The following is a 25,908-nucleotide window of genomic DNA, read 5'->3' on the forward strand; positions in this document are numbered from 1 at the left end:
GTCGTGTGGGCATGTCATTAGCAAACACCAATTAGCAAACACAGTTAGCAGTCTGCAGAAAATAAAATGGTTAACGTGCTGTGATGTGCATAATTTTAGGTAGCTATCATCTTTAGCTAGATAATCAGCTAACACAGCTATATTAACCAGTAAGTGGCAAAGCACCTGTAGGTAGGACTGTTTACATAACTTGGCTAGATACCTTATAAAACACTAACATTTAAGTATGTTTTGGTAGAGAGTTAGAGCATATTTTAAATTAAACGAATCTGGAACATACTGAGTTTATACTCCATCTGTATCATTTTTAGCATCAGGAGACATACTCATATGTATGTGACATACGAGTTGGACATAATCATAGTAACCCAGTTGAATGGGGAGGACACTAGAGTCTTTGAGAGGATGCCAGTCATTAGTTAACCAACAAAATATTTATATGAATGGAATAGATACAAATTGGTAAAAAAAAATCTCTAGCTAGATAGATAGCAGTTATTATTCATGAACTGCCAGTTTTTTTGAGCACACACATTTTGCACATGCCTTATGGGAGGATAAAATTACCAGTAGAAAAATGCAAAGTAACCCTACGTTTATATATATTATATAATATGTATAATACATTTTTGCATTTATATAATTATGGAAAATGAATCTGAATGAATCCCAATAAATTGATGCACTGAATATCTGCTATAATTGTATGGTCTAAATTCTTAAAGGGAACATGGAAAATTTATATAACACATTTTACTTTTTCAGGTAAAGATGCAATAGACAGAAATGCTTTTTAATAAAAGGCCTTTATTTTTTATAATTTCTTTTTGTTACAGAGCTGGTAACACATATGATAAATTTGTATTGAGATAGTTGGTTCCCTTGAGGTCTTCACAAGTATTGATAACACGTACTGTCCACAAGAGGGTCATGAGAAAGTCTGTGAGCAACGTTTTTCTTTGCAAAGTGTCCCATCAAGGGCTAAAGCATGCGACTGGTCCACACTAGGTAGGTACAACATTACGGACATGAACAAACAGATGCACACACACCACAACACTAAAACGAGACCCAACACAGCCTGAGGACCTTGCCCCGCAGCTGACTCAAGAAGAAAACCACTACAGAGAAAGAAAAAAACTGAAAACTCTATATATATATATATATATATATATATATATGAGAGAGAGAGAGAGAGAAAGAGAGTAATATTCAATGTTGCAAATTAACCTGATGTCAGCTTCAGTCCTAACCCATGAAGAAGATAGAAATCGGCTTCTGTTTTGTTACAAGACCATAGAAGAGCAATAAAAGTGTCTCTGCAATGAAGCAGTCCTCACATTTATACACAGATATAAAATTTGAGCTACAGAAGACAATATAACAAAGCAAGATGAACAGAGCAAATTAATACCCTTCATGTAACCTTTTTGACACATTTTAAAGAACTACCTTAAAAACAATACTATGTATTTTTTCAATTGGTCTCAGATGTTTTTATGTGACAAATTTTGGAGTACGTGATATCTAGGCATGTTTCTAATCATTGTCCATAATGCATGCAGCCATAAAGGCATATGGCAGTGCTCAGTTCACACAAAACATGATTACTTATTAAAGGGCCTATGCTTTTTTATTGAAGTTACACTCAAGTGTCATGTACAAACACACATCAGGCAAACACTGGAAATGTTAATTTGTTACTTGGGAACTAAGAAAATGTATTTTGTATTCTTTACTAGTTCTACCCAAGAAAGTGAAACGACCATTCTGGCTTGTTTACCATTATTTCATTTTGAACAGATAAAAACCTTAGTGCTCTTGAAAGTGCATTTGTTTGTTTATACAATCCTTACAAACTCTCCACTGCCCACAAATGCAAACTCTTTACAAACAGGAACTGAGCTGTACACCAATTATATGATTTTGAACTAACATATATCATTTGTAAAGTATTGATAATTGCCAGTTATATACATACTTTCATAGCACACTTTGTGTCAAAACAAAGCATTTACAAATAAATAAATGAAAGTAGTAGTACGAAATAAAATCATTCTAATGTATTCTAATATAAATGTTCAGAAAAATAAAATAATATACACATCAGTAGCAGATATTGGCTATTGAATGTTCATCTGCCTCTGACTCTAAAAATTGCACGTTTTCAGGAAACAGTGTTGCCTCAGATTTACAGACTCAATGGAATGTTGAGGAGAGAGGCCTATGTGAAAGGAGACATTAAAACTACTTTAAGAATTTCATCTACATAGCTGAGCTCCAAGGAATTAGTGCTCACATCTTATGGCTTTATCTTATTCACAGCCACACCCACACACATACACACTAACACATTATTATTGGCTAGTTTAATGCTGCAATATAGTAATATGTGGCTATTTCATCATAAATAAATGTAGAAAATAAATAAACAAGGGGACGCCAACTTGTACTTTCGTTTTTCTCCAAAATGCAATGGAACTATTGTGCTGAGGCAAGTTTCTTGCCAAGGTAAAAAAAAAAAAAAAAACTGTTGAATTTTGGTCCAGACAATATTAAATGATAGTCAGATAAAATGGCAGTGCACGTGTCTTCTGTTATTGCCACTGATTAGAGAAGTGGGACTTGAAAACAGGAAATTAATCCTAATCAGAGCAACAAACACTTTATAATCCAGAAAATCATCAGACGTCCACACTTAAGAGATATTCCACACTAGAATATTGCTCATGTTCCCAAGTCATAGGGACATTAATGATTGGACTTGTAGCCCTGGTGAAGTTTTTACTTCCACAAACATATTTGACAAAAAAAGTCTTCAGAATATGTTACAAAATGAAAATAAATAATTTACTAATAAATATATCAACATAATTTAATAAATACAGCCTGTTTGGTAAAACTTCCGCAAAGAGACGTCAAGCATGCAGATACATTTGCATCCTCTAATAGTTCACACCAAGCACTTAACATCTTTTCTCAATGTACCTATAAAGGCAGACGTCTAGTTTAATTCACATTCTCTCAAGAACCTACTCATATTTTCTTCAGGCAGAAAATAAACTACATCTTTCTCCCTTCTTTTTTGTTATTAAAATGACAAATAACACCTACTTGTACACATATATTTTTGCTTTGTCTCTGGTACATGCTTATCTTTTTTATTGAAACATGCAATATCAATAAGCAGGTAATATGCATATATAGGCAAAACTACACACCAGTGGTCAGAGATCATGGGTTCTGTTTGAAGTATTTTCTTTGTATTTCCAGAACTAAGATGGGACATAAATAAAATTAAGAATCTAAGTATTGATGTATACATGGGATTTAAAAACCAAATCAATACATACATAAATAAAAGAATAGTTATACTCCCAAGGAGACTAAACTGTCAAATTGCCCAGTAAATTTGTGGCATGTAAACATCTGCTATTTTAGAGTTGATATTATTGCAATTAAGTGTATCTTAACAAAAGAGCATTTTTGCTAATTTTTCAAGTTTGGCTATGAGTGTATCAAGTATACAAAAACCTCTAAATAGGTTGATTTCTGTTATTCTGAATCCACCAGAGGTTTTCTAAACATGCTGCTTGGCCAGATTTCAAAACTGAAAGCATTATGTTGCATTAAAAAATACTCTCTGTGTTCTGTATTTAAGCTATTTTAAAGTTGAAATTCCCAGTATAGTTTCAAAAATTTGCCATGACGTTATCTTAAGGAAGCAGTATAGTAAATTTTAGGTGCATGGGGAATATCAACGGTGTGATTCATTTATAAAATGTTTCTGGTTGGTGGGTAGAGATCCATGTTCAGTGCAGCATTCCAGTAATACATGTTTGTAGAAAATGCTCAGAATCTGGCAACATAGCATATGACTAAAATAAAGAATGCACCTACTATCACATAAGTAGACAGATAGAATTACACAACCGAAACCCACATAATATAGCTATATCCAGTAGTGCAAATAGTTTTAGCAGTTTGGTAAGTTGTGTATAAAATACACATATAACAGTACCCACTTTCAGACCATCTTATTCTATTTCAAACAATAATAAATAATGGGTAACAAAATAATAAATAAAAATATGAAATCAAAATGTATTCACACTGATTTACCATTACTGGACGCATAATATTACAGCTGCTATGAAGTAAAAAACATGAAAACTAATGCAGGCCCTACAGAAATGACTTACATAAAATAAACAGGTCAATAAAGTATGCAGTCATTCAATAATGGTACAAAACAGAGTACACAGGAAAATAATGAAAATGTAGTCAATGAAGGAGTTTTGTGAAATCATTCGACAGAAAATATAAAATAAGGATAATTGCTTTTTCTATTTAAAGTGCCCAAGCAAAGGAATGTATTTAATGTGTGAAAATAAAATTAAGGGCAAAAAAAAAAAAACATGGATTTAATAAGAAGGCGTCCCTGGCAGTTAAAAATTGCTTATTTTGTGATATTCAAAGGCTTGTCTCCTTTTGTCAGAAAGACAGACACGGGGTTTGTTTGTGAGGCTGTGGGAAGGTCCAGCACTGTTACAACTGATACAGTAGAATTGTTGAGGTGGTAGTTTGCAGGCAGTAGATTCGATACCCAACAGAATTCTTCTCGCAGGATCAGAGGTATCCAGTCCAAATATCAATCACCACAAATTATTTTTTGATGTTATCCACAATTTCACATTAACAAGCCATTCCTCCCCCATCTTTTCATACATGAACAATGGGTGTAAGGTTTATCCTTATTATCAGAAATCAGATGACGAGAATGAAAAGATGTCATATGATGGTGTGTATGGAAGATTGGGTGCTTTGCTGGTCCTTACACAAAACCTTATATGAAACTTTGGAATGATTTTCAATCTATTGTTCATTGTGCAAGGGGATTACAAATACAGAATACCTTTAAACAAGGTCTGTTGAGAGCAAAGAAATCTATATTTCATAAATCTATATCTATTTATCTATATTCTATATTCTATATCATATCTATATCACACACACACACACACACATTTTTAATCTCTCTCCCTTTACACACACACTTTGGGACTTTAACACCAGACAATTTGGGAATCTCTACATTTATATAATTATCCACTGAGCCAACCATGTGTGGGAGCAGTGTGATCAATTCATAAAGTCATGCAGGTGTGGGTAAAAGGCTTCAGCAATGTTCACAACAAATGTGTAACGGTAGCATTCAGTGACAAACCTTTTTCAAAAGGTGACCACTCTCTATAACTGCGGTAAAAAGTATCCCAAATTGTTGTGGACAGGCTACAACAGTAGAAGACCACTTTTGGTTCAACTCTTGTTATTTACAAACAGGAATCCGTTCTGTGTGGGCACAACGTCACTGAAACTGTACATTTGGAGGTCCAAAAAGATTGCCTGGTCTGCTGAAACTTGGCAGGGATTGTTTTCATATACATTGGGCTGAGTAATACTAACTATGAATAATTTGAAAGCTACAGCCTATGGTAATGTTGCTGACTATTTGTATCTCCTTATGGATCCAATTTACCAATACCATAATGGTTACATCCGGCATGACACTATGCTGTGTCACAAAACACATGTGATTGAAACTGGTTCCATACCAATCACTATGAGTTCAGTGTAATTCAGTGGCCTACCTAATCATAAGGTCTGAGTCCAAGAGAGCACCTTTGGCATATGGAAGAATCCAAGATTCATAGCATGAGCATGATGCAATATTTTCAACATGGATCATCCATGCTGTGCTGATCCAAGGCTGTTCTCAGAGCACACAGGTGTCCTATCCATAAATATGCTTTTCCTAGTAAAGTGACCAATGTGTGTGTGTGAATGCATGTATGTGTGCATACATGTATGTATACTTTTCTATGGTTTATATATTTTTCCATGCTGTGCTAGTTTAATGATTGGGAAACGAGAATTGTGAAAGAGAAGGATGGTAGCAGGATGGTAGCAGTGAATACGAGTGAATGGAAGGTTTACTTCTTGGCAGTGAGACCTGCTAGCTCAGCGTCCACTTCCTCCTCAGGCCTGAGCGGATGCCACTGGGCGATTGGTCGCCGTGGATTGGCGATCATGTCTGACCAGTGCCTCAGTGCTGTTCCTTGTGATTTGTTGCCCACCCAAATCTTCCCAATGGCATCATTCTTGCCAATTTTGTCATAATCTAGGACTGTGATCACAGCTTGAATTTTCTGCAAATAAAGAGAAATGTAAGTTGCATGTAGGTTGGCTAATATCAGAAAACATAAAACTTGTAAAGAAACACAACCATATTTCATTAGTTACATTAAAAGAGTAAAAGAGTTCAGAAATAGTTTTTAAGACTATTGATTGTAAGATTACATTAAATAATAAAAAAGATGATAACAGTGAAAACTGTAATATGCTAATTACTAATTATTTTAGTAAATATGCTAATTATTTTACATACATTTTAATATGTGTAAGGAATGGATCATTTATCTTCAAAATGCTATGCAAAACCTTTGCATTTTGCTAAGTCTCCTTTTTTGTGAGACCTTCTGCTGTACATGAATTCAATTAATGTTCAATTAATTAAAATTTGGAATGAGCTTCCTGGTGCTATGATTCCCATTTCATTTTGATATATCTGATTATTCCTGATTTATTCTCATTTGTGTATTTGGACAATACAATTACATTTTATTGTATATGTATATGTGGATATGAGGAAAAATATTCTCTTCATTACAAGTTTCAATTCATCCATTTGCCACAAATATCATAGCTCAAAACATCAGTAACAGATACAGTAACGGGTGGTAGTAATGATTTGTATAGTGGTGTGAGGTTGCAAAGGCATTATTTATAAAGTACTGAGAACAGTCTCATCAGCCTAACACAGTAAAGAGCTTTGAACTTTACCTGCATCTGATCCTGTGGTATTTCGAAGCTAAAAGACTCATTATAATATGGATTCAGTGTGTTTTTCTTCACTGTGGTCTTTTTCTTCTTTAGCCGCTTGCCATTTTGGAGCAGGTGGATCTTCACATAAGGATCTGCAACCACCCACAAACTAAACTCAACCAACCTTCATCTTCATCCTACATTACTCATTTCAACCCAACATTTATATTGCTGACATTTATATCATGCCATTGTCTCATTGTGTCATGGCATCAGTCAATGTCAGGAAAGGGCAGCGTGTCAAACTCAATAAAGCATCTATAAGATCATCTATAAGAGCTTATCTTCAACACATAAGCTGCAAGATTGTGTAAGCGGTATTACAGGCAGGGAGAGATGCTAGACACACAGGACTCTGTGAATTAGAATTAGATGACTACACAGAAAGCATGTGAACATTAATTTTGCATGGTTACAACTAGGACTGGTGCACCAGGCTAACGTTAATAATGCTGCACCAGCTTTGCCCACTTGACTCTCATCCAAGAAAAAACAGTAAAATCGGTGGTGTTAAAAAAAGAAATTTATAATGCCGTTGTTATTTTTATTGCTGCTGCCATATTTATCCAAAGGACAGAAAGACAAGATTTTTATGAATATGTGTCTGTGTGTATGTACCTGACAGGCCACCCACATCCATTTTCTTCAGATTTTTTGCCTCCAGGATGCAGATGGTGAGTTTCCCAGCAGTGGGCACATAACGCAGAGACACACAGATATCGCCCAGCCTTTCAGGCTGTGTGGTTTTGGTTTTAGACAGAATAAGGAAAAGTGAATCATTATTACCTTTCAGAATAGGTATCAGCTTGGTTGACAATTTAGCAAATAAAAATTTAAATATGCGTATGCATGTTTTATTTCTCCCAGTGTTAATCACAGTCCCACACAGTAATGTAATGAATTAAAGTCGTATATAGATGTATTAGTCTAGAAACTGAAGGCAAATTTGTGAAAACTGCACTTAGAGATGAGCGCCAACGACATGTGTTGGCATCAGCATTGAAGTGACTAATGCTGTGGTCAGACTACACATTATTTCTGATTATTGTGATGGCCACTATAGTCTGATTAGGCATAAATTTGTGTCATGTCTTCGTGGGGAGACAGCCCACATTACACATTTGGCACAAGAAATCATCATTTACGTCCTCTCTGACCTCATACGTTGATGGGGAGGAGGGTCAACAAACTGCAGATTATGGGATCATGGCTACAGGAGCATCTTTCGTAAACCCATTCAAGGCTTTCATAAAGAGGACAGTATGGGCTGTGCTACTGGACTATGATAACCTAAAATAAGTAGCTATGCACCATGGTTACACTAACTATATACCTTTTTTTTTTAATGTGTCATGGTACTCCATCTATGAAAGGTCAAAAATGCGGATGTATTGTTGCCACTGGATCCTCACTGGAAGAGCAGGATCTCTCTTTGCCTTTTTTGCACATGCATACCTGAGAACACTGACATACTATTCGTCAGTGTCAAAAAATATGTGGGAGAAAATGTCAGACCAACAATAAGCGGTCATGGGATGTCTCAGACACCACATCGCTGTTCTTCAATTATGTTCGCTATCCGAACAGCGAACTCTCTCACGGTTTTCAAACGCAGACTGAAGACCCATCTCTTTGTAAAGCACTTATAAGCACTAATCTACTGAAGCATTGGTATAAAATGTAATTGCACTTTATCTCTGGGAACACTTGCTAATGTAGTCTTGTAGGTATTTCAGTCTTGCTAGGTATTGCTCTGTGTCTAATCTTATATTTTGTTGTCTTCTTTCTAGGTATCAGCACTGGCAACTGTTTATGGCAGTGCTTGAGCTTGAGTAGTTTGGACTTAAACCTGTTTATACTAGATAGAGATGCATATTCTGACTAAACACTTAGCACTTTTGTAAGTCGCTCTGGATAAGAGCGTCTGCTAAATGCCATAAATGTAAATGTAAATGTCACACTACAAGACCCATTTCACATTTGCCATTCTTGTAATTAGGTCTAACACTGGATATTTGGACTGATCTTGTGCAGTCTGACTTGGGCGTGAGGCTATGTTGAAATTGAACTACACCACACTGCTTATTGGTGTTATGTCATTCAAGCAAAAATAATAAAGGACAACCAATATTACTTATACAGTTTATAATGCATCTTTCACCATATAGCTATTGTGAAATAGATAATGAAAATGAAGCAAAATTGAGATGACTGCTGAAAAGGTTACCTCCTCTTTCTCCGCACTGTCCAGGTCTCTCCACTGCTCAATGGGCTGGGCCAGATCTAATGTGTTCATTGGAATCTTCACTTCACCAATCACATCATGCTTGGAGAAGCGGTCAAAGTCATACACAGACATGACGAGGGTCTTCCCGCCCATCTCTTGGAAAGGAATCTGAATGGAATCAGACGTAACATTTCACTAATCTTTACTAATTTAATCGTTAATAAAATTAAATCTTATTCTTTAAATGGACAGCTTAAAAAAACGGTATAATCAAAATAATGAAAAACTAAATAGCAGGTATACTAATATTATGAGAACTAATATTACTAATAGTAATTATAGTAAAATAATAATAAGCTAAAAATATAGTTAAACACTTCCAGAACTGACTAAAATAAATTGATTGGCTGAACAGGACTGGTTCAAGGTTAGAACTATGAGTGACACTATCCAGTAGTACGTCACAGATTGCTCTACCTGGCTAAAACCAGAAGTGACGTACTGTTATCACTGCCATTTGTGTTTGACATTGTGTGCGACCATGGTGGTCGGACAGCACTCGTATGTGCAAAACTGTACATTCAACTCAGTGAATACTGAGCTGATAATAATGAGCCAATTGGCATAGTTTGAGTGCTGTCCAACCATTTTGTTGATTTATTCTTACTCACACCTTCAGCGGAGAACAAAAACATTTGTGAGGTGCGTTACCTATTCCATTTTTTATCAAAGACTAAAATTATACATGTTCACACCCGGCTCCGCCCCTTCCTGTCAATCTTATTGTTTGGTTCCCTTTGGCCCCACTTAGCCACCATAGCACTTCCTTGTTTGTTGTTCCTCCATGTGCCAGTGATTTTCCATGCCTGTCTGTCCCTTCTTCCAATCTGTGACTCTGCCCTCTTACGATCTGTTCCACCTGTTCCTTGTCTGCCCTTTATAAGCACTGTATTTTCCTTTGTTCAGGGCTGGTTATTGTTGGTATGATGTTTGTAGGTTTTGTATTGGATTTGAGAATCTGTCTTTGGTTAGTATTTGGATCCCTTTATGCTTATCTCCTGGGTTTGACTTTGGTTCGAGTTGTTCCCTGACAGTGTCTGTAAGTTTGTTTCTTATGCCTGGTAACGTTTGTTTCTTATGCCTGGTAACGTTTATGTTTTGATATAATGTCTTCTAGGTTGTTATGTGTTGGTTTTATCTCTGTCAGATTGCTCACCTGGTATGACCATGAACCGTTTAATTGACTTTGAGTATGGATTTATCTACAATCAATCTCGTTCTTCTCAGCATTGTCCAAGCCCTCAATGATTTATAGTCAAAGTGTGTCATGGAAAGGCACATGTGTCTCTCAGCCATCAACTGCCTCATATTATGTATGGTACACAATTTGGACCAAAGTATGCCAAGTATGTGTCTTCCACATCAGAGTCAAGACATCAGCTGCATGTAAAACACAGGAGACAAGGCGATGTTCTTCGTTAGAAGATCTAAGCAATCCAGCAGAAGGCATAAAAATCATACCAGATTTCTGCCACATTACTTCCCCACACTGTTTACACCTTGCCAGCCTCCTTTATTCAAAATGCTGCCTTATTCACAGATAAAACTTTGTGCCATTGGGTACTCCTTAAAATAGCACTGACGCTGAACAAAAAAATCAGCACACCACCTGGACTATTGTCCACTGGAGGAATCATTTTTGGTATTTCTTAAACCTACAACAAGCTATGAAATATTCAGAGTTTCATCCAACAGTACAGGCATGAACTGGGCCATTGCTTGCTCACTGCATCCTTTTTTGTTTGGTCATTCCGTAATGTAAAGGCAGGCAAGGCATGAAGCAAGTGCTGAGTCAAGCAATGTTTATTAATTGTAATTCAATACTCATTGTTCACAAAATGGTCTAGGGACACGGTGCTGGGAAACTGAGAGACAAACCCACAGTACATAGTGAAACCAAAGCAGGATCAATGACCAACAAACTAATGCATAAATAGACAGAACGATTTGGGGAAAATGACAAATGGGTGAACACAAAGAAGTGCACACACACAAAAAATACACACGAGACATGCAAATAAAAAATGTGCAACACAAAACCAAATAAATGAAACATAAACCACATAACAATTATTACTTCAGGCAGGTAAAATGGGTGCTCTGACTGATATGTAAGAGAGTTACATAAGTGCTCTTTGGTCCCCTGGTCAGGTCATGTGTTTCTTGCCTGTAGGATATTGGTTTGAGACCTGGATGAGACACCACTGATATTGCTTTTTTGTGTGTGGTGGGTGTGGTTGGTTTATTTTTTATTTTTATTTTTTAATATTTTGGCCACTCATTGTGTCAGAAGTGGGATGGTGTCGCAGTCCTGGATCATGTTAAATTTATGTCAACCATGCCTGTTGCTCCTTTGTCATTATTTTGTTCTTCACAATATCTGCTGAAATTTTAAAGTTTTGGCAGGGCAGGACCATATTGACCATATATCTTGGAGTAGAATGTGGGCTGGTACACATTTTCATGGCATTTGTCAGTGTCAGTATCACGTATAGCTTCGCCCTTGGCCCCTGTCTTGTGTCGTAAGCCTTAGTACCACCTTGTTTTCTGGCTTCCTTAGTACCACCTTGTTTTCTGGCTTCCTTAGTACCACCTTGTTTTCTGGCTTCCTTAGTACCACCTTGTTTTCTGGCTTCCTTAGTACCACCTTGTTTTCTGGCTTCCTTAGGACCACCTTGTTTTCTGGCTTCCTTAGGACCACCTTGTTTTCTGGCTTCCTTGGTTTCCCTTCTGCTGTCATGCCCCTGAACCTTGTGTCCCTGCCTTTGTATTATGTTCAGTTGTGTCTTGTTTCATTTCCTCGATTAGTCTGTGTATATTAATCCCTGTGTTTGCCAGTCCCTTTGTCGGTTATTGCAAGTCGGTTTCCCAGATTTCTCCCTGTGCCCGATATCCAGTCTTATGGTTTTATGGTTATGCTCTGTAAGTTTGGTTTTCATTCTAGTTTCTTCCCCCCTGTCATGTTACTCTTAGTATCCGTGTCTAGATCTGTGCTTGAGTCGCCCCCCCATGTGTTTGCTACTGAGTTTTGAATTCTGTTTAATTATTCCCCCTGATCCATGTCTCCCATAAGTGTAAGTGTGTTTGGTTTGCCTGTTAGTTGTGTATGCTGGTTATCTTTGATTTGGATTGGTGTAGAATTTCCCATTAGTATTGTTATTTCTTTACTGTTCATTTTTCTTATTAATCTCAGTTTCCCTGCATTTGCATCTTGCTCATCCTGCGTAAGTATTACAGTCAGATTCTTGGAATTGGTCTATTTCACAACCCTATTTTGTTTATGTGGAATATACCTTTGAAGATGCTGACAACACAGGTTTCATTATGCAAGTTTCATGTAGTGAACTCCTTTTTGGAACTTGAGACGTTTGTTTTGTTACAAGATAGCATAATTGACTTGCCCTCTAATAACATCTCACCATAGAGTTTGTTCAGTTTGTAGCCACCTCAAGAAGCCACCTCACACTATATTCTGTGTTTTGAGGAGTAATCCCCTTTATATACTCAGACAACACAACACTACAATGGTTGAAAGTGGTTGAAATTCTTTTTACCATTTTTATGTTTCGTCCACTGTTTAAATTATTTTACTGAGTGCACATCACTTACAAATAAAAAAAAAACTTAAAAACTGTGTAGTTCAATGTTGCATTTTGAAAACTGACCAAGTGGAAGATTCAGGTTCACAACCTTTAAAATATGTATTAGTATTTGTGGATTTGTGATGTTTAAAGCAAACGAGGCAGCTTCTATGAGGGTTAAGGCTGAGTTGCTGGCTCTAGCTACAAGATTCTCAAATAATGAGGCTAATTTGACAATTCATCTCATTGTGTTTGCTAATCATCTGCAGGCCTACATTTACCTTACATTTTGTGGAAATATCTCAATTATGTATTGTAACCAGGGTTGCCAACTCTCACGCATTGAGCGTGAGACACACGCATTTGACCGTTTTCAGACGCTCTCACGCCACACTTCCGATATCTCACGCCGGAAAAAAAATAACTAGTTTATTTACCTCTGATCCACATCTATGATTCAATGAGTTACTAATTTGCTCTGGCGCCAACCACTGGGCGATCGATAGATCGTGATATAACACTTAATTTGTGTCCATTTTATGTTCGCCCCCCGTCAACAACTTACAAACTACTAATGGTAGTCTTCATGTTCTCTCAAATTTCGCACTGGAATTCCCTTGTATTTGTAACGTAATGCAATCAAAGTATTCAGTCAGATAGCTATTTGTTGTGATGCAAAATACAGTTATAATTGCAAGCATTTTCAAGCACTTTAGCACAAAATTCCAGCACCAAACCTGGAAAATGCAACATTAAAATTCAAGCATTTTCAAGGATTTAAAGCAACCATATGAAACCTTTCATGGTAACTGGGTTTCATTTACAGCTTTTAACACAATCTATTCAGAGTGACTTACCTATCAGTATGTGTGTACCAGGATAATCAAACCTATAGTATTGGTGTTGATAGCTACTTTCTCTATTTCTTGCACCAGGGGGGATACTAACTGACAAAAAATGGCACCTCCAATCTCCAATATGTTCTAATATTATTATTAAATTTGGTACAAAACCATTTAACATAGCATCAGAATGTTTGAACATATACGCATTACATGGGATGGTAGTCAGAAAGTGTGTTCAGAAAGTGTTAGGGAACATGGTAGTCATGGTACATCCCATGATTCCTCCCTCGGCCATGTCTGTGTGTGTATTTTTATGTTCGTCTGCCTGTGTTTGTGTGTGCAACAGAGTGAATGTTTCTTCTTTGTCGGCAATGACCTTCCCAAGGAGATAGATCTCAGGTCGTAATAAGCGTCTTTCTTTTTTTTGTGCAAAGCACTTTGATTTGCCAGTGTGTATGAAAAGTGCTATATAAATAAACTTGCCTTGCCTTTGTTAATCATGTCGCTTGTCTTGTTAACGTTATGTGTTGCATGTGTCTTGTTTATGTTTATTTTAGTGTGCCTGTTGTAAGTCGCATGATGTTCATCCCAATTACTTGGTGTATGTGTTTAGTGTTTACCGTAGTGTGTGAAATGAAGTGGCAATATATCCAACTCTCATCTCTGTGACATGCCTCCATCGCACCATTACAGAAGAACTGACCAACCAGGATGCAAACATAGCAGGAGTGGTAGGAAGCACCAATCTCCACCTCCTGCCCAACCCTGTCAGAGAAGAGCCAGCACCTCAGGGAAGGCGTACTGGAGTTCTGGCTCAGAGTTTTTCAGATACTTGGGGAATTGCTCTCCTGCGGAGCTGGAAGAGAGTCTGGCTAGCTTCTACAGGGACTTCAATGCCCATGCAGCCAGCAAGAAGCTAGACAGCCAGCGAGGGGCTCTTCCCCTCTGTGTCACAGCTATCCCCAGCCAGAGGATCTGGCGCTAGCTCACTCTCCACTGAGGACCCAGTTATGTTCATTGGGGGTTCACCACCCAGGAAGACGAGCCTTCAGGACTAGCATAACCTTTCAGATTCTTCCCTGACTGTCCGGGGAAGCTCCCCTGAGTCCTCCAGGAAGTCTCCAGCCCTCATGGTGGAAAATGTCAGCACTTGGGGGCCATGCTCCCACTCCAAATCAGAGGAGGAGTCTGAACAGCCCCGACACCACGGCGGAACTCCCCTGAGACCTCCTTGAGGCCCACCTCCTGGAGTACTTGGAGCAGGGCGGTTCTGAAAGTGGGGAGTCCCCCCCCCGCCTTGGTGAGGATGTGGAAATGGAGGATTTCTCCAGCACCTCCAAGGAGGAGGAACTCGCGATTTCTCCCGACTCAGAGATGGAGACAGAGGATGAGGGAGGTGTCTCTACATTCCTCCCCCAGACCACTGCTTGCTCCTCCAAGGCCAGTGTGCATCCCACCAAGTTGCATGCCTCCAAGGCAAAAAGAGGTGCCAAGGCAGAGGTGAGGTGCACCCCTCTGAGGAGGAGAGTGATCCCAGAGTTTCCCGGTTCCAGTGGCTCTGTGCTCTAGTCCTGCCATTTGTCAGGGGTCTGGGGGCGAGCTGCTAGCACAGGGCGCTCTGGGAGAAAGCACTGCTTGCTGGGGCCCCTGACTCCTCCCTCGAGCGCGTCTGTGTGTGTGTTTATATTTGTCTGTACCTTTGTTTATGTATGTGCATCAGAGTGATCGCCTGTCGCTTGTCTTGTTAAGGTTTATTGTATTTAAGTGTTAGTCTGCATCTGTGTCAGTTCTTGGATGACATTTAGACTTTACTGTAGTGTGTGAAATAAAGCGGCAATGTAACCAACTCTGCCTCCCTCGCACTATTACAGTAGTATCTTTCACTTTACAAAAATTATTATTCTTGGAGTTCTGCCCTTAAAGTCCATAGAGAATGTGATGTACCAGGTCTTGGTATATTTGTGAAAATGCTGTTAAATATAAATTAATTAAAAACATTAATAAAAAGCTGATAATAATATATATTGTTGATATATATATATATATATATATATATATATATATATATATAATATAATATAATATATTGTTGACAATATAGAGTAAGCTGTGAAGCCAGGTGAAGTTTATCTGACCTTAAAGTTGAAGGTTTCATTAAAGACAGGGTTGAGAGTCTTCTTGTGCACTTTGGTGTCATACTTCTTCTTCTTGTCAGGGAGAATGAAGACCTTGACGTATGGGTCAGACGTGCCTCCGCTGTCCATGGACAGAAGATCTGCTGCTTGCAGAATCCCTACTGTCAACTGTGAAATTAATACATAATCTTGAGTAAAGGAGTACTCTTATAACAATGTATTACATCTTTGCCTGGAAACTACTTTTATGAGACAGTTTGCATTACAGGAGAGAAACAAAATAATAATGTATTAGGGCACATTTTCACTTGGTCAGCTTGACATAGCATGTTTTCTTCCATGGTGCTCTATATTTAGACATGCATGTTTACAAAACAATCAGACTAAGGCATCTAAACAAACACTAGTGCAGCGATAATGCATTTTGACTCAATAATAGGAAATGTACCAAGAGCACTATGTGTTATTTTGCCCAATCTGGATAAACAAAAGACAACTGGAGTCCCAAAGACCAGCACTGAAATTCTGTAGAATTAGGTTGTGATAAATTCTTCATAGAACTAATCTATGACCCATAGAACTGGGTCATAGAACTGTATTTAGGCATTAGTAGTGAACCCATTAGTGCAACTGTGTTTTCCAATTTCAGGAGGTAGCATTGCTACTTTTTTGTGAAATGAGTAGTAAAATGCATTTATTTTAAAGAATATATATATTTTAAATTAATCATTATGTAGCTTCTTGCAGGTGGTTTTGATTTTGTGGAGCAGGCTAACTTTTTAAAGTAGCTTTTCCAAAATTTTAAAGAACATGTAGAAGAAACAAAGCCCTAAAAATGCATTAGAAACTATTTAATGGGGTAGCAATTAATGAGTTTGTGTAAAAGAAAAAGAAAAGTCGATTTTTTTTTTACATTTTCTGACACCATGGTTCCGAAAGACTTGCCCCTTCCCACATAACCCTCACTACATAATTTTACTTTCTGATATGCTTGCATTTGTGCAGTGTGAGTGAACCAGGCAAATAGGTAAGAAAGTAAGGTGATAGGTAAGAAAGTGTAACTATTTCTTTTTAAAGAATCAGGTGGGTTGGCTAATTTCCTGTACTGGCCCCTATACAAGTTTCATAGTTGAGTACTTTGCACAGAAGTATAATCTAACCTTGTTGTCAGAGAAGTCATAATCTAAAGAGAACTGTAGTTTTCCAAGTTTCTCCTTTTCTTTGGGCTCTTCTTCCTCTTTCTCATCCCCAGTCATCCCTGTTTCTATGTCATCTTCATCATCATCATCATCCTGTTTCTGAAAAGACAAATGGAGAGACAGAATTGCAAGAGTAATTATGGCCTGGAGTTATAGTTAAGTTATTGTCAGTCAATCCAAATGTTTGTCACTGAGTCAGTCATGGGCAACCCACCTGCCAGGTTTTTGCCTTACCTGAAGTGTGCCAGGTGTTAAACCAACCAAGTGTAATTAAATGCCAAAAGTCAGCGATGACTCTAGCAGAAACATGACTTGATTTCACTTTTCCTTTCATGACACCATTTTATTATAATTAGCTTTTTTTTGTGGAATATACATTTAGAGAAGCTGAAATGAATGAATTACTATGTGGGGACTGGGGAACCTATTCTCCTCAAATCGATTCTGTTTTTTAGGGCATGAGATCTTGTGATCTACAATTTATAGAAAAGAGCATTAAGGGGCAATTGATCATGAAGCCTGGACAGGAAATTATGGGAGCCCTAAAAAACACAGGTTAACACATTTTAATTAACTCTTTTTCATGGGATTTTTATGAAATCACAAGTCATTTGCATCAGTATCACAGGATGATATTAAACGGTTTTCCTGAGATAATGGTATAATTTTCTCCTGAAATCTGCATTTCATTTTTTAACTAATGATTAACTAATTAATCTGAGATCCGCTGAGATTAACTAGCACATGATAAGACTGTTGCCCTAACATTTGAGGACACTGAATAGTGTAGTAGTGTCAGCCTTAGTATATATAATTTGTTTCATTCGATATTTAGGAGATTAATCTGAGCTAAAATCTCCATAAAATTTACATTTACATCATTTAAAATCATGGCCATTATCTACTTTTGGTATGTAATTCCAGCATGACAAAATCATAGAAAATTAGGATACATGTGTGACATAAAATAAATACTTTTATCTTCAACTAAGAAGTAATTTCCAAATACATGTAACATTAAACCTACACTTTTTATACTAACATAATTTGCTACTGGAAGCAGTAGCTCTTAGTCAAAGTTTTTCGGGTTTTGATTACACTGTTTAGAAAGTCAGCTTGGTGTTGTTTTAATATTATCAATGTTTCTATTTCTGCATTTGTCTCATGCCCTAGGCAGTTCTTCCTTTTCTATAACCCATATATCTCTTAAACATTTCTAAACATGCATGAAGAAAAAAGAACATCAGCTTTTCATACGTTTGTCCCTCCATTACCTTATTTTTTCAGATCTCTATGAAACTAAAAATATTTGAATACTTTTTGATTTTTGTTAAAGCAAACTATTTATAAAATTGCAACCGCTGTCCCAAAACACAAAACTGCATGCATTGATGGCCGTTAATTTATCTGGAATTCCCATACAAACCCAGTGATTTTGATACTACTTGAATTTTCAAGCCAATTCCAAGAAACATAGCATCAAGATTCAACTGCTAACCCAAAACACAAAACTACATGTTCGTACATATAGTACCTCTCTATCTAACTCTATCTAATCTGTCTTTTTCCTCAATCCATTATCACACAGAAAACAACTTAGATAAACAAAATTTACACCTTTAAAACATGCATAAAAGAAGTATTGACCAAAACTGCATTTACACTGATGGCACTCATCTAATTATTGTCCTTTCTTTGATTACTTCCCAAACAACCCCACTGACCCGATTTGTTGTAAAACCTTTAAGCTCAAGTTAGGTATAATGTTCCAACCACTTCTAAGAGCAGAACAATGCATATATCTATTGCTATCAAGTAACTTGTTTATATTTTGATATTGAATTGTAGCGTATTGGACTAAATTGTGAAATAATTTCTCACCCATTATCAAAATAAAGTCATAATCTCAAATGCCAACAAATACCATGTAGTGCAACTAGGATTGGGTTCAAAAAGAAAAAATAGGCTTGAGTCATCTTGTGTCAGGCTTGTGATCAACCTGCAGTTACATTTTGTTTTATTTTATTTTTTGTAACATTTCTCTGCTCTCTGCCTACTTATTGCTTAAGATCTGTTAGAGATGTACCTCAAAAGATACTACATCTGAAATAAAATAATTCAAACAGATGACCAAGTATGTTTAATTTAAAATTCTTGATGTTGTAACAAAAGACTAATCTACTAAAACTTACCACTAGGGTTGATCTTAACCATCTCTGACTTTAAGAACTTTAAATCCAAAAGTAATTTCTTGCAAAATATACAAGCATAATTTTGGTGGATCTAAGTAGAGCTCCAAAATTATCTAAACTACAGATTTTTAAAAATTCTTCACATTATATAAATACTGCCTAATATTGTTGCTATATTTGGTGCCATCATAAGTTATATCGTGTGATTTGGACTTTGTAGGACTTAGTATATACTTATAGTATCAGCATATTCAAACCCATGGGAAGGTCAATAATTCTTTTTGATGTAGTTGTTTAGAAGTTATAATATGAAAAAAAACAGTAAATGTAATCTCACAAATGAAGACATATGGTTATTTGACTCTGCTTGGGGGGAAAAGGGAAAGAAGAACAGATCAATTCAAAATGTTTATAAACATAGCATGCTTCCATAGAGACCGCTCATTTCCATACCCACCAAAATGCCCATGCCAGTCTCTCTTTCTCTCACTTCTCTTTGATTCTCTCTCTCATATATACGCACGCACACAAACAATTTTATAGTACCTTTGACTAGTGTATTAAATGCTTCACATTCAAGCATGCCAAGCCACAAAATGCACAAATCTGAAAAGAATCTTTGTTGATTGCATTTAACAATGGCAGCAGAAGTTTATGATTAATGAAATATTTTTCTATTAAAGTTAACATGAAAGGTGCTAGCCAAACAGTGTGAGTTTTGCATTTCCTTCCAGAACCTGACAAGTATCTAGCATTATGCATCCAAAGGCAGTCATGCTAATTTTGAAAATCCCAGTACATACCATCCAGTTTTGCAAAGGTAGCAGATGGACTAAGAAATGGTAAGGGGGAAAACATAATCACAATATGCAGCTTAAACTGCTGCGTACATAGTACGCATAGCAATTGGACAAAATGACCAGTTTGGGATTGACCAGATTAGCAAATACCAATGTACTTCACTGGGTTGTGGAGTGGGTCAGATTTTAAAAGGCTGAGAAACATTTGTTTCAGACAGCTAAAAACTACCAGTTTGTTCACAGTCCAAAAAATTATACCTCCCTTGCAATATTTAAATCAAACCCATACTGGCCCAAACAGCTAAATATAAACTGCTGGCTTGATAGATCAACTTATTCATATGAACTTTATATAAACAATATGACTACCTCTGATTACAGCAGATGGGACGTACTGTACAATATTATGACTAATAGGAAGCTTTTTGATGCCTGCTCATATAATACATAAGAATAGACCAAAAGCAGAATGTTAAGAGGCCAAGAATTAGTATTGTTTAAGGTGGCAATAGTAAATAGTATTAATTGTATAACAAGCATTTGTATTAACACAAAGATAACATTTTTTAAAGGTTTCTTTATAAGTAATGGGTCATTAAGGAAAGTTACTCTCAAGTCAAGTCATGATCATTCACTGGAACCCCCTTTAAGAGCATAATTTGGGCATTGTCAAAAAATACTGCTTCATACAATTTTAGTCTACATTTACTCTTTTACTGCAATCACGGTTTTCAGACTAACATACTTTACAATGTAATATTGGTATATAAAATTTCAGCAAGATTCACAAGATGCTTGAAGATCTTGAACAGGTGAAGCAGGACTTAACTGACAAATGACCAATTATACCCTTTAAACATGCAGGTTAGTGAGGTCTGATGTGTTGTTTCTGTGCAATCATACACAATCACAGTAAGCTGGATGTATGTTTTACTTCATAAGCAATTGCATAACCTTTTTTTTATCCTTAGGTTTTTGTCACCTTTTTTTTTTCCTCTAAAAAAATGGTAGGTTCTGGGTTTTTGGCACAGCATATCAAAACAGTGAAATGCAAAGACCCCCGACCCCTTCATGACCTCCTCAAGCACCCTCAGCACAACTGAGCTTGCAGAATTAAATTAGAAGCCATAGCACTCATTCCCATAGCCACCCCCTCTCCCAAGACCAAATGCCCCTTGCCTCAGTCTGCACCTATACAAAGCGTCCAGAGAGGGGCACTGCAAACTGTGTCACACCTACCATGTGAAAGGTCCGCCACAGTCAAGATAAACGAAGCACATATGAGACACAAAGCAGGAGGGATAAAAAGATAGAGAAATGGAGAGAGAGGGACAGATTGAACTCATAACACACACTCGAGAAGGAAATCAGAGCAGTGGAAATCAAGTGACTCTTGATGGACACACAAAAAGGAAAATGACACACATTTTATATATAACACTTGTTACTCAGATTATAATGTTATACATAAAAAAGCACAGAAATTTAGAAAAATGACAAATGGAATGTTTAGTCTTGCATTTACAAGCCACAGTACTCTGTCTCCATTAAAGGATCATTTATCTTCGATTTCCCATTATAGTAGTCCACCCTCAAATTAAACATAAACAAAATAAACAAAAAATGTCATTATTCATGTTAAAAATAAGCAAGAAGTAAATAGCACAATTTTGACTGCACTGCTGTTTTTTGAAAATCGGCTTTCCACCCTGAAAATGAAACAAAGTGCAACATTCTTCATGTTTATTAGCTGCCAGTAATAGGCACTATTAAATATTTCATGCCATCAACATGAAAGACTAAGAAAAAACACTTCCGATTACTAACGATCCATTTACTTACCAGAAGGTAAAGTTAATAATCGAAAATATCTTTTTGCATAGTTTATCTATCTGTTTTGAAGAGTCTTACACACTCCTTAATTTAATAGACACAGAAGTGAACAGGAACTCTTACTTTGATTAATGTAAGTAGGAAAAACTAGATCAGTATGACAGCTGTGTTGTTCTTAAGAAATCTATCTTTTCATTAATAATGTCCTTATTTCTTAACCAAAAATCATGTGTATCATGTGTAAACAAATGTAAATGACAAAAGCAGTTTTTAGCGAATCCCCCCTTTTTTAATTGTTGATTGTACCTCGCCTCCTTTCATATTCTTCATGCTCACGTCTCCCTTCCCTTTCTTTCCTTTCTTTCCTTTCTTCTTCTTAAGGCAGGTCTTCTTCACAATGCAGAAACAGCAAGTGAGGATGAGGACTACTGCAACAATGGAGATGGCAATGATGGCCCAGGAAGGCACTGTGGGGGGAGGGGAGGGGTGCAGAAAAACAAACCAAGGTTGTATTCACTGAACTGGGATTAAGCCAAATCTCTATTATATTATTTATCAGTTTAGAATGGGACCAAGACTATTGTCGCCCAGTTAGATGTTGAAAACCTAGTTTTTTGTGTTTTCAGTAATGTGAAAATAAATAATTAAAACAGTAATGACACAAAGCAAGTCATAGAATTTGTTTCTCAAAACATGATTGTGATGATTTTTATTATTTATGCATTTACTTTTTTGCTACTTACTTTTAACATATTAGCAAATTAATTATTTCTGACCTGATTTTGCAGTATATGTATGTATACCAACTAGGCAGTAAGGCAGAGCTGGAGTGGCTGATTTGGAGAATCAGGAGGATTTCTTAATGTCAATCTCGAGTTTAGGGTGGTTGGAGGGGAAAAATGATTTTGTGGGCCGGGTTTCGGCATGAAACTCCAGGACTGAAAAAGGGGCCCACCCTGTCCCTGCAGTAAGGTCTTTGCTCATGTATTTATGAACAAAAAAAAATCTGTCAGGTGAGATGCAGAAACTCAGTAAGTAATCATGGGGAAAGGTGGGAAAACAACTGTAACAAAAATCAAACATTTGCAATTCACTAGAGGCTATTAACACTCTCAGAAACCGTTCAGAATTGTGGAAAAAATTAACTGAATCTTCATTTGGCACTCCAGAGAAGCATAATCAAGATGGTTGTTAAAGCTAGATCTCCATATTTAGAAAGCAGAAATCTGAGAGGCTAAAACTAGGAAATAGATACTTACTGGATCACTATGGTGGTGTGTTTGAAGATGGAGCTGCCAGCACATATTCAACCAGTGTTCATGACTGAGTGACATACAGGGCCAACATAGTGGCTTGGTGGTAGTGTGGGTTTCCTCCACGGTCTCCCACAGTCCAAAAACATGGAGGTTAGGTACATGGAGGTTAGGTTAGGTTAGGCTTCTGGCTGGTGTGTGAATGGTAGTAAAAGCTTGTACCTGTGTTAATTGTAAAGTGACCTTGGATTCTTGAAAGGTGCTATATAAATCTAAGTTTAATTAATTCAAATGGATATTGCCCAACCTAAGTGGAGTGAGGAGCAATATGTGGTGTGTCAGGTAATGAGCAGGCACCAGGCCAAATGGTTTTGAGGTATACACTGAAGATAATGATAATATGAAATAAATGGACTTAATATAAATAGTGATTGAAGAGCAGTGGGTATTCTAATAATAAAAGAGAAGCTATACTATTTGTATGCTATGCTACTTGCTACCTTCTTAATGTGGAGAGTAAGATTTTCTTTAGTGTGATTTCTTGGAGACTGGGTGCATATTTGAAGGTACATAAGATAATTTATGAAAGACAGGAATCTCAGACATCATATTCAGGTAGTGAAGAAAGAGGGTACGGTGCCTTTAGTTTAATAGCACATGATCTTTTGTGGAAAGAATGTGAGTTTTTTCAGATATTCAGATTTGTTCTAATAAGAAGAGTATAAAATGTCCTGTCAGTTGTCAATTGGAAATGGGTATAAGGCAGTGTAATATTGGGGAGCATCGGAGGAGAAGGATGGACATAGAAACAAGTCTGGGCGCACACAGATGTTTAATACAAAAAATGAAAGTGAACATGAAACAACAATTAGCAAAAATATATACATGAAACACTGACCAAAACTGCAAACACAAGGACAATAAGTGACAATACTGGATTAAACATGAGGGTTTGAATACCTGAAACAAATGAGGGCAGAACAAGCAACAGATGTAGCAAGCTAACAAGTGGGTGTGAATACACAACAAAATACACAAAAGCACTTGGTGAAAACAACAAACACACACACATGGCCGTACCATGTCAGCCAAAACATGGGGGTGGAAAGTGCTGTACAAACAAGACAGCCCTCATACCTCTCGGGACTGGTGCAGTCAGTAACAGCTCATACAAGACCTGAGTTTGCTGTAGCAATCAGTGGCCACAGAAGCCATCTGCGGTTTAAGCTTTGACGGGTGAACCAGTCATTGACAGTAGCGGTATCAACGGTATCAGGAGGGTTAAAGGGTTGGTTTGTTGGGATTTAACGTCTATATGTGCCCCAGGATTGTGTCATTGTCCGTCCCGCTCCCTTGACACTCCCCAATGACACAGGCAGGTTGTACTATTTCAGCATTAGAATTTATGATGGCAATGGAGGTGATAATTCGGGCTTCTTAGGTTTGTAGGTGAGGAGCAGTTGTAGGATGGTTCCAGGCTGCCTTCAGTTAGGGTAGACATGGATGACATGACCACGCTGAGAACTGCTCTGCCATGAACCTCACAGTTGCTAAAGAAACGAATCTTAGGTGGGCAAGGATGAAGGTTTCCACAAAAATGATGATCTCTAGATCGTTGACAATTGTGAAAGGACAATGGGTGCAGAAACATTGATATGGGAAGAATTGATGCCTTCTACACTGGAAAAACCAGTTAAGTGATTAAGTAGGATTAAGTAGATCGTTATAATTATGGGTTTGAGGAAGAATAAGAGATAACACTTCAGCACAAACTTCAGCATCACGGTAGTATATACATTGCACAAAAACTGATATATATTAGTCACATGTGACATGTTGAAGGCTATTACTAGCATTGAGAGGTAAACGTTGTTTTGGCTTACTGAGATTACTGAAATCACCACTGAAGTTGTGATTACCAAAGTGGATTATGAATAAGGAAATGGCTGGGTGTCCTGGAATGGGAGCTTCTGAAAAGCTTAGTTGAGAAATTTAAATGTGCTAAGTCAAGTCACGATGATGAGTTTAGTAGGATCTAAGGGTGCAGTGATAAAAGCAGGGAGAAAGTGGAATCTGTGAGAGGAGGTGCAGTTAGCTAAGAAAGCTTTTCTGCATAGGGATGTGATACGTTGTGAAGGAGAAAGATAGTGTTTGGGTTCAGTGATTCATGAAAAGCATTTAGTAAGGCTACATCATCAGTGTTACTAGTTTTATATGTGACTGAGGAAGCATGGTGCACAATAACCAAGGAAATCAAGAACAGTAACTTAGCTGGGAGAATATAGAGAAGTGAGGAATCACCTGGCAAGAGTTTCAAACAATGGATATAAGTCACATTAAGTTTTTGCTTGGAGTGACTTACAATGTGACTTTGAATTTGAATATGTGAAAGCCAAAAGTGTTAAGTGAAATTTCCTACTGGAACTGAGTGTTAGATAAACATTGTGGAAAGCAGTAGATGCAGAAGATGCCATTAAAAGTACCTTAAGTGACTAAGTGACTTTAGGTAAGAGATAAATTACTCAAAAAATGAATTACTTGTGTTTGTAGCATGCTCCCATTCTTTCTTATTCGGTTATAGTGGAAATACTATGTAATTATGTTCTCTGGAAATTGAGGGTGGATGGTGTGAATTTCACTGCTGATTTCACAATGGACTCCACTAGGGTGGTAGCAGATAAAGAGCAGGTTCTTAAGGGTACACAAGAAGTAGACTTTTAGACAGATCTCTGAATGCAAGAACTAGAAGTCAGATGAAATGTACTTTGAAAAGATTCACTAACACTGATATAGTCTAAAGAAAAATCTGTTGTATGAGATCAATATGAGAAAAAAGTA

At 37.1% G+C, this 25,908-nt stretch overlaps 1 protein-coding gene across 5 annotated transcripts in view; it reads right to left on the reverse strand.

Moving 5' to 3' along the window:
- Positions 1 to 2,993: 2,993 nt before the first annotated feature.
- The window catches only part of syt2a (synaptotagmin IIa), a 72,320-nt gene continuing 49,405 nt past the window's right edge, over positions 2,994 to 25,908 (reverse strand). For 3 of the 5 annotated variants that reach the window (XM_076983790.1, XM_076983791.1, XM_076983789.1), the window contains 7 exons: positions 22,124 to 22,284; positions 16,954 to 17,091; positions 15,794 to 15,961; positions 9,173 to 9,340; positions 7,564 to 7,681; positions 6,904 to 7,037; positions 2,994 to 6,209 (listed from right to left, as the gene is read on the reverse strand). In XM_076983790.1, coding sequence (XP_076839905.1) covers positions 5,994 to 6,209; positions 6,904 to 7,037; positions 7,564 to 7,681; positions 9,173 to 9,340; positions 15,794 to 15,961; positions 16,954 to 17,091; positions 22,124 to 22,284 — 1,103 coding nt within the window. In that variant the 3' untranslated portion in view covers positions 2,994 to 5,993. Of the gene's footprint in view, positions 6,210 to 6,903; positions 7,038 to 7,563; positions 7,682 to 9,172; positions 9,341 to 15,793; positions 15,962 to 16,953; positions 17,092 to 22,123; positions 22,285 to 23,076; positions 25,887 to 25,908 lie in introns of those variants that run through there. The other 2 variants (XM_076983793.1, XM_076983792.1) reach the window with 2 other exon arrangements.

Source organism: Brachyhypopomus gauderio, chromosome 21 (genome assembly GCF_052324685.1).
Source record: "Brachyhypopomus gauderio isolate BG-103 chromosome 21, BGAUD_0.2, whole genome shotgun sequence".
Classification (NCBI taxonomy): domain Eukaryota; kingdom Metazoa; phylum Chordata; class Actinopteri; order Gymnotiformes; family Hypopomidae; genus Brachyhypopomus; species Brachyhypopomus gauderio.